A 10085-nucleotide genomic window follows, 5' to 3' on the forward strand; every position below is an offset into this window, starting at 1 on the left:
GTGAGACATTATCTCTTGACCTGAAAAGGTAATGGAATCACTAAATCTGGGATGGCACGAGCATTATTGTTTCATGTTTCTCAAGAATTTTAATATTTTCAATTCATGAAGCCAGCTGTGAGTATGTCAAAAGTGGAACCTGATTCCCACTCACGTATCATTTGGCACTATGTACAGATATTATGTGATGAGTATTGTTTATAATTAGGAGTACTGTGGTTTGAAGATGACTAAAAGTACAGATGTTATGATGAATAATGACTAAAAGTTAATCTTTTATTTTAAAAGTTGCAATCTTGACTGCGAGTCATTGTTTGAATATAATTTCTATTTAATTGTTGATTCCGTTGCCTGTCTACAGAGTTAGGGCTGATGAATCCATATCAGGTCCCTGTTCCTTACAGAGGGATAGAGAAAAAGAAACAAAGAATGTTGATGATTCGGCCATCCTACCCACCTATGTATCATGAAAACGAGGTGCCTTGTCTCAGTGATATTTTAGAAGTGGCGGTAATTGTTAATGATGCTTGGAAGGTGGGGGATTTGGTTGAATGGTGGACTAATGATTGCTACTGGTCTGGAAGAATAAAACAGTTAGTAGGTGATGACAAGGCCATGGTAATAATTTTCAACTGGTTTTCGCTTCTGCATTTGACTGTCGAAATTGACAATGTCCTCGTGTCATGAGTAACTAACATTCAGTTTCAGATGAAGTGCAAATTTGAACAAGATTAAGCTTGGTCATAAGAAAGCTTTATTTCTTTCTAGAATCGTTTGTTATATATACGATGTTGTATGTATATGATACTTAACACATATGCACCGATCATAACCTTTCTTGCCAGAATAACTACTTTCACAATCTATCTAAAAGGTTGGACAAACTCCAGTATTTCCTTTTGTTGGTTTGTGCAAACTTAAGTGTCGAAGACACTGTAATTTGTTCACCATATACAAAGTTATAGATGTGTCTCCATTTGCAAAGAAAATAAATTTGTAATTTGCCATTCTATGTGGCCAAGGATGGTTCCCGTCTATCTTGATGAGTGTCAATCTCTTTTACTATAACTTTCTTTTTCAGTTTGTATCATTTTCTCATGTTCAAGGCATTATAGTGGTTAATGTTGATGGACTTTACAAGTCTAATATAGTTTGGGTAGGATTAAGATCATCATCTGCGTGTTCTCGTGTATACTTACTCATAGTCGTGTCATCAGATAGATATTATTACACCAAAAATATATTATGATCTAACCTCACGGAGAGGTATTTGACAATATCATTTAATTAGAGTGGGAAAATACAATCGGTATGATAAATATTTAGTGTTTGTTTGAGCCCCATTTTTGGCTAAGAATACATTTTGGAATAGTAGATTGATTGAAAATGTGTGGTTAAAAAATAAGTAATAGTTTTGGGATTGTGTGTAATATTATTTTATTGAAAAATGTGTGGTTTTCTCCACCCCTAACCCCATGTGTGTGGAACAACCCTGATGATGAAAATGGTTATTCTTATTTGTATTTTTGTTTCTTTAGATTGAGTTTCCAAAACCACCTTTGGGCGAAGGCACACCTGATGAAAAAGCTTCTCTCAAAGATCTGCGCCCTTCTTTGGACTGGTCTCCAGAATATGGTTGGATTCTGCCTACTCCGGTAACTATCTTTACTCTTCTAAATGCACATGTTGTGTAGATTGTATCTGACTTATTTCTCTTGATGATAATTTTATTTCATCTTGATACTTCTATTCATAAATCTTATATAAATATGATTTGTATGCCTGTTGAGACTATCACCATAGAATTAGTATTATCTATTGAAACTAATCAGGCACAAGATATCCTCGGTGTGCATATGATGTACTAGCATTTTGTTGTGCTCTTACTTCTGAATCGTTTTGCTAAGATAAAGGAAACCAATCAGTAGAAGTTAGGTAGCGCTTTCTGTAACTTTGTGTTAAAAGGGAAGCATGTGGGTTTCCTTTTCAGGGATCAACAGTTTGTTTTGACTTGTAAATTTTGCGTAGCTAAAAGTAAATATAAGAAAATGTAGTTGCAAGAAAAAAAGATGTTCTATAATTTAGATTGTGTGATATTACCAATAACATCATGCTGAGGAATAATCAGTTCAAATCTTGCATCATCATTTTATTTTTGCATTCCATATGACATATAAATGACAACTGATGTACTTTCTAGTATTTCCCCATTCCATTTGCTTTCTTTGCATTCTTCATTTATAATGCTACTGGAAGACAAAACTATTGTCTTTATGAATTGGAAGTGGTCTTATGAAAAAACTTGTAGTTGTTACTTCAACCATTGTTCTTAAGTTTCTGTTTCACGCTGGTTTCTCCATGTAACATGATGAGAAAATTTAATAAATTTGTTGGGAAAAGATGGTTCCTGCCCTTGATTTTCTGCTTAAAATCTATTCGGATATTCACTTGTATCAAGTTTTTGATTTAAATCTTAATTTTCACCTTTAAACTGACAGAGAATTGTAGAATTGATGCTTGTGAACTGATGCATTCTGACTTAGTTGTTATTTATTTATTTTTTCATTACTTCTGTTTGTATTAATTTATTAAATCCGTGAGTTCTGCATGTTTTTTTGCTTTTCGACCGTTTAGACAAATTTATTTTTTGCCTGAGCATATTTCATACTTCTTTTGTGTGTAGGCATCATATGCTCCCTCTTAAGACTATTTAGAATATTTATCCAATGTTATGCTCCATTGCAGGGAGGTGAAAAAACTGCTCGCCCTTGGGCTCGGCTTATTAAATCTGGAGATCAAGGTAAGATCAATGTTAAATGAAATATCTAGATCCATGTTTTTCAAGGATAATATGTAGCCTTGTGTCCAAAGTTTTCCAGAATGTGCCAAGTGAAGGCTTACAATTTGTATACCTAGTGTTTGTCAGTTATTACGTTTGGTTCTCACCTCGGGTGTGCAATAATGTTCTGTAGCTTTAGGTGGTAATGTTTTGGTTGACCCTTTTGCTTAAAATATTAATAGAATAGAAAAGAAATTCTCTAAAATACTGCCTAGCATAATGATGAATCCTTTTTATCAGAAAGTTAGAAAAAAGTAAATTATCTGAATATGTTTGGTTTTAAAAAGTTGCTTAAAAGTAACCCCTATTTTTTAAATCATAGCCAAACACACTCTTCTTTTCTGAGCTTGATGAAATTTATCTTTAGGATGCTTGGTGCACATTTGGAATTTTTATTAGCAGCATAACCCAGAAGGAAAAAAACTGGTCACTACCCTGACAGTCCATTACTTGAGGAAAGAAATCTGATAGTTGTTTTACTGCTGATAAATTTTATGTCCATCCCATTGATCGTTGACTCCTCTGCTGATTATATAAAACTAGGAGACAAACTTGTCATTTAATTGTCTTTAACTTGAACCATTCCTGCTATTCTAATAGTATTCTGCTTTTTGTAAGTGGAAATTCCCTCTTTTTCAGTTATTCCAATGATTAGGTTTCCTTAGATATGAACTTGATTTGCTTGACATTCAAATTTTGGATACCCAATAAATCAGGTCAGGAATTAGAGGCCGGTGACAAGAAAGACGAGAAAACTGAATCGTCACCTAATGAATCCATCTCTTCTCATACTTCAGTCATAACTTTAGCAGTTTCAGATGAACTGAAGGGAAATGAAATGGGGGGGTTACATGAACTATCTTTGGGAAACAGAGTTTCGAAAGAGCTGGACACTCAAGAAACAAGTATTGCCTTAGATGGTGGGGACAGTAGTACAAGGAAAACATGTTTGTCGGATACCGATTCTGGTTTACATATGAGAGAGACTCTAGCTGAACCTACGACTGAAGTTGCCAAGGGGGACCCATATTGTTCCAGTTGTCCCCTGAAGAAGTACCCAGCTGGCGGAGGGATGAATTCAAATTCCATGGGCTCCAAGACATTGGAGTCGACTATATTGGACTTGGAGGAACTTGTGAACAAAGTTAAATGGCTCAAGTCAATTTTAAATAATGGGATTCCTTCGTCAGATGCAGCAAGGCCTCAATGGAAAGTTGTGGAACACATTGCTTCCTCATCCGTGCCAAAATAAGTACATTTCAAATGTAAGATTTCATGCCTCTAGTTTTAGAATAATATTATTTGGCACTATTGACACCAGTCTAGAAGGCACTAATGTAGCATTAAATGAGATATAATTATATGAATAATTTAATTCTACCTTTCATTGAGCTAACTAAAGAAAATGCAAGATCATGGTAGTGTAATCACGTCAGTCTAATTGAGTTTAAGATTTAGTTTAAAACATGAATAACTAATCATAGTTGTTTTCTCTATATACCCAGTCGGGTTCTAAGTAGAATCATGAATATAACAAGTGATTGTTGGCCACTCTCTAGTTCTAAATTGAATGTAAGTTATGGGAAATTGAAAATATACATGGGAAAAATAGGGTTTAAATAGAGTATGTGATGATGGATGCTCACATGAATAGCAATGGCAAAATAACTTGTCAAACCCTATACTTTCGGGGATTAACTGCTCCCAATCGGGTCAGGGACGAGGGGCATTCTGCCCCGGGTAGGTATGGGTAATAGGGCTCCGCCCCCGTCTTGTTTAATTAATTTATTTTTTTAAGAATTTAATTTAATACTATAAATGGAAAATTTCACGAAATTTCATTAATTTTAATAGAACATGGCAATTAAGATTATTTAAGAAATATAATAAACAATAAAAATCTTAGTTTACAAAATATATTCGAATAATTTAACTTCTAAAAATTAATTAATTAATTAAAAAATTTAATAACTTTATTATTGTCTCACTTTAATGAATGGGCGCAATAGAACAAATTATCAAAAGCTTAAAAAAAATTAAACAGGTATATAAATGGGGCAAATGCCTCGCCCCAACCTGCCCTGCCTTGCCTTAAATAGGTGACGAGACGGGTACAGGACTAGAAAATGCTCGCCCCCCCTCCCCCCCCGGCCCTGTTGCCATCCCTACATTGAAGAATATAATTGTCAAAGAAGAGAGGAAATAAACCTATAATTGTCAAACTAAAATACAATATTTTGAAATAACATAACTCGAAACTTGGATAGTTTTCAATTGACTATTAGTTAGGATCTCCATCGTTCTCATTGATTGTGAGAATTTGACTATGGTGAAATAGCCTGCAACATCTTACATCGATGTTGGCCTCCCATTAGCAAAAAATTGTGTAACTCATCTACAAAACATTGGATTCCACAGAATGAGAAGTAGCACAAAGAATGTGTAGTCTAAATTGGCATGCAGAAACAATTGATTGCAATACAGGTGGGTTGAATGTGCCCCGATAAGAACAAGTTCGTTATATAAAGTAGAATTTTCAAGCAAGTGCAATGGCTCATCAAACACATTATTTTCAAGTGATCAATAAACTTTTTCTTATCATGTTTAGGATCACGTGTTGAAGAAACACGAAACAAATAAGAGTATTTCCAATTAAAGTACATGCACTCTGCCTTTTACATCATCATTAAAATTATGAATAGGGATATCAAAGGTTGAAGCTGGAACAATGCAATTGTCATTAATGGTAACAATGTATGCAAGTGGAGGATTGCTTTACAAAACTCCAAAACAAAGTTAATATGAAAGTCTATGTAAAAGGACTAGGTGAAAATGATTTGGATACTGGGTTGAGGACGTGATTTCCATAGGTGGAAACTCTTTAGGTAATCCCTCAAGTGTGTAAATAAAAGGTGTAATCACAAGAAGAGACATAATACGAGGCTTAGAACTCTTATTCCCAGTATTTGGACCCTGAGGGGTTGTTCAGTAGTTAGGCCTTTGGTTTGCTCCTCAATGGTCACCAGCTCAAGTCCCTTAGAGTCACTCAGGTGAGTACTCGACTGTAAACTTTAGGGCCCTATGGAATTAGTCTAGATGCGCGTAAATTGGCTAGACGCTTACGGTCATTAAAAAAAAAAAAAACACTATCTTAACGTTCTATCTGATCAACAAGTATCTCATCTTCATTTAGAAATGAGGTATGAAAATTGATTGTCTAGATTTGTAAATGTCTATGTACATCAGCAAGACTCTAACGCCCCAAATTTTTTTTTATATATATTAAAACTAGAGTGTTACAAAAAATTCAATTTTCTTTTTAATAAATGCGGAACGACACAAATCAAATAAATTCTTTATTTTCAACCATAAATATCAATTTAAATGCGAAATCTGAGTTTCTAAAAATTTAAACACAATCAATGGATTAATTAAGCAAATGAGTCTTTTGAACAAATAAAACTAACAATTAAATTGAGACATGAAAAGAAACAAACTAAATGTTTAATATCTTTTTCCTTTCTTCGATTCACTTGACAGTCCGCATTACCATTCCACCACAACTCCAATTGACCCGAACTAACCTGTAAAAATTTGTAAGAGTATTCGAAAACACCTAGTAAGATCCGTGCAGTTTTTATACGCAATTATATAACAAATAACATCTACACTTCATACCATTCTACTCTCATGGAGTATATCGGTGATCAAGTGACACACTCATCTTAGCTCTTCTTTAATCCTTTAAGATTTCGTCTCTTTAAAAGAACTTAAAGGTCTACTGGCAATCATGATATTTAATTGAATATAAAAATATAAGGAAACGAAAACACTTGTACAAAGTATATTACCTCACTAAATAAAATTAAAAAATGAATGCACGTGCTCAAAATCTTTTCTCTACTTTAGTGAATAATCGTTGTAAATTGGCTTCTTGTCGTCTAACTCCCAAAAGAATCCTCTCTCTCGTGTGTAAATTTTTTTGTGTGGTGAAACATGAGACCCTTGTATAGTATATATATTAATAAAAGATGGTTGAGTTATAATAGAAAATGTGTATCACCTATTGGAGTTTGAATTGACTAATTATTCTAATAAAATAAGATAGAATATAGTGGAAAAGCAATTGTAGTTGTGGCCACTCACATGTGGTACCAACTACCTAACTAATTAACAAATATTGATAAAGACAACTTCTTTAAACTTTAATATCTTTGACTTAACTTATCCAAATTAATTTTTTCTCGAGCCAATGACTTCATAAAATTACGACCTTCGAAACGAATCCAATATCGATATACCAAATCTTGTTCCATCATTATCTGATTATTAAATCTAACTAAAATAGAAATTAAAATCCTATTCCATTTTAGTCCCCAACTTTTAAAAATGTAATAAACAAATTATTTTTTTTCTTATTCAATTATTATTATTATTATTATTATTATTATTATTATTATTATTATTATTATTTTTGGGTTGCTACAAAGACAATCAGGACCGAAACTTTTAAGTAGATTAATAAGTAGTGAAGAAAGCAAATATATCACTCTTGTTCAAAGTAGGTGTAGATTAGCATCTAAGAAAACTTATTGCCTATTCGTATTAAATACGTATTTAATTCGGATACACTTGAACACTCTACGATATGTAATATTTTTAAATTTTTGATACATTATCAAACACCTTAGGACATGTGAGAAGAAGAGTTCTATTGATTTTAAACTCTTTTAGAACTCATTATATTAGTATTGGCAATAGAAAACAATTTTTTAACTTAATAGATAACTATTATTATTATTATCAATGATTTATTGAAAATTGATAATATTTATTAATTAACAAGGAACACATACTCTTTTGTGCACTCTTATGAAAAATAAAATAATTATACAATTAGTTAAAGAATTAGTTTTTATTCATAGCAATTTGTGGCTTTTATCATGAATAAATTTTTGTTTAAGAGAATCCAAAATGTGGGACATTGCCAAAGACTCATTTGATACTCTTGAAGGTGTTGGGTTGATTAAGGTTGCTAATCAATCACTAGATGAGCTAGTGTTATTTTATTGATAATGAAGAATCTGATGGTGAAGATGTTGAAGAAAATGAAATTGGGATAATTAAGAATTAAGATAAAGTGCCCTGGTATTTTATTTTAGGCTTATATTTTAATTTTTTTTATAATAGTGAATTATGCTAAATTTTGTATTTGATTTATGAAAAAATACTACACATTTTTTGGCCCCGTTTGGTACCCATTTTTTTTTCAAAATGCATTTTTCTTTCTTTTCTTTTCAACCACACATTCTTCATTAAAATAATATTACACGTAAATCAAAAATTTTTCCTTATTTTTCATCCACACATTTCTCATCAATTTACTATTTCTAAATGCATTTTTACATAAAAATGGCTCCCCAAACACCCTCTTTATATATACACATACATATCCGTGTATTCTAAATTTTGTTTAAAAGTTGTATCAACTTACATATATCGTATAGTATTCGAATTATGTATCCAAATCCGTGCTTCATAGATTGGCATGAGAGTGTTTGTATTTTAGGAAGACTAGCACAACAAGACGCATTCTTGACTTAGAGAACAAGCTAGGGGCAAGAATGTTGAGAGTCTGAAGGCAGGTGATAGGCATGATTCATATTTAGAAAAGAGACAGCTTTTCTATATGTAATTATTTGTGGTAGCTTTCTTTTAAAGACTCAATTGTTACAAAATTTTGACATTTGATTTCAGGATCCAAACCATTTATAAACTAAAAGTTCTGACATGAGGAGTTTCATAAATATCCAAACTTATAATAGCTCCTCAAAAGGAGACATTTGCTAACCGTTGACGTACCTTGCCTATGCTGCTAAAAGGATTGATGAACCGAGTCCAACAATAAACAAGGGTTTACTTGTTGCTTGATATCTGTTTCATCTCACCCACAATGTGATAGGACATTAGCCTAAAAGATCAATGTTAAGCAATAGTGACAGCTAAAAATGCTTGGCATACTCTACGAATGTCGCTCTAGAAAATTGAATGCTATGACTTGTCACTTATGTTGTGCAAGTTAAAGAATTATTCAAGAGTATGTAGCCCAACGAGAAATGCCTTGCAATCGGGACGACCATGGAGGTCTTGTTGTATTAAGTTGATTTCCTTTTAGCATAATGGGTGTTTACAACATAGTTTCTAGAATGGTGATAATTGTATTTAAAATGATGATTGATGCTAGCTAGTATGGCATCGACCAGGTGCCAGGGGTAGCTGAGAGAGTTCCTCTATGAGTCGCGGATGGTGTTAACAATAGGAGGAAATGTTGAGACAGTCCAAATTATTTTAAATAATTTCAATTTATAACTTACCAAGTGTACAAAATGGGGACAAAACATAAAGAGCTAGGTCAATTTTTCCCCTCTGATATCAAACTGACAACAGACGCCTGTAATGAACAATAAAACTGTGATAGAAAAGGAAATAAGGGGAGAAGAGAAGAGAGGGGGGGGGGGGGGGAATCAGGGGAGAGAGTAGAATGGGGAGAGGACCATAAGAGAGAGAGTTAGAGAAATGTTTGTACTTGGTATCAAAGTGTGAATTAGCAGATATTAAGCCTCTTTATATAGGGTTAATTTAAGCATAACTAAGGTAGGAAACCGAATATGGAAATAAACCTACAATTGTCTAAATCTATAAAATATATTAGTTTGACATAAAATAACTCAAAAACTGGAAAGTCTTCAACTGAATAGAAATTACATCTCCATCTGTTTGATTTAGACTAGGTTTGACTAGTTATGATTAACTAGGATTATGATATTTGATAAGCTCGGGATGCACTAGAAGTTCCGTTGTATTTAACCTCTTTCTTTAGTAGAGGAAACCTTTGTTTTGAATTTATTCATTCTAGTTCTACACCAGTAAGCTATGCAAAAGGCTGCCGTATCTTGTATTGGGCATGAAATTTGGGTCTGTCATGTTTCATCTTTGCCCGTACCAGTGTATTTATCTCCGAAAGATCCTGGACATATCAATGTTACAAATGCCACTATTTTTTTCAGGTTGCGAGAAATTTTTAGGTATGCATGTTTTAAGTAGCTGTTCTTTGAGATATCTCAAGTATCACTGCTGGATGGAGTACTGATATGGTAAGTAACTTTTATTGATCACATGTTCTGTTTACTATTTTCAAAATTTCGAACTTCCATGTGGAGAAAAACGGTTCTCTAATATGAAGTGT

At 33.0% G+C, this 10085-nt stretch overlaps 1 protein-coding gene across 5 annotated transcripts in view; it reads left to right on the forward strand.

Moving 5' to 3' along the window:
* The window catches only part of LOC111393680, a 19654-nt gene extending 9646 nt beyond the window's left edge, over window positions 1–10008 (forward strand). For all 5 annotated transcript variants that reach the window (XM_023019337.1, XM_023019338.1, XM_023019339.1 and 2 more), the window contains 5 exons: window positions 362–618; window positions 1539–1655; window positions 2746–2800; window positions 3556–4104; window positions 9907–10008. In XM_023019337.1, coding sequence (XP_022875105.1) covers window positions 362–618; window positions 1539–1655; window positions 2746–2800; window positions 3556–4091 — 965 coding nt within the window. In that variant the 3' untranslated portion in view covers window positions 4092–4104; window positions 9907–10008. The remainder of the gene's footprint in view (window positions 1–361; window positions 619–1538; window positions 1656–2745; window positions 2801–3555; window positions 4105–9906) is intronic.
* The last annotated feature ends 77 nt before the right edge of the window (window positions 10009–10085 follow it).

The sequence above is a fragment of the Olea europaea genome, chromosome 4, assembly GCF_002742605.1.
Source record: "Olea europaea var. sylvestris chromosome 4, O_europaea_v1, whole genome shotgun sequence".
NCBI lineage: Eukaryota > Viridiplantae > Streptophyta > Magnoliopsida > Lamiales > Oleaceae > Olea > Olea europaea.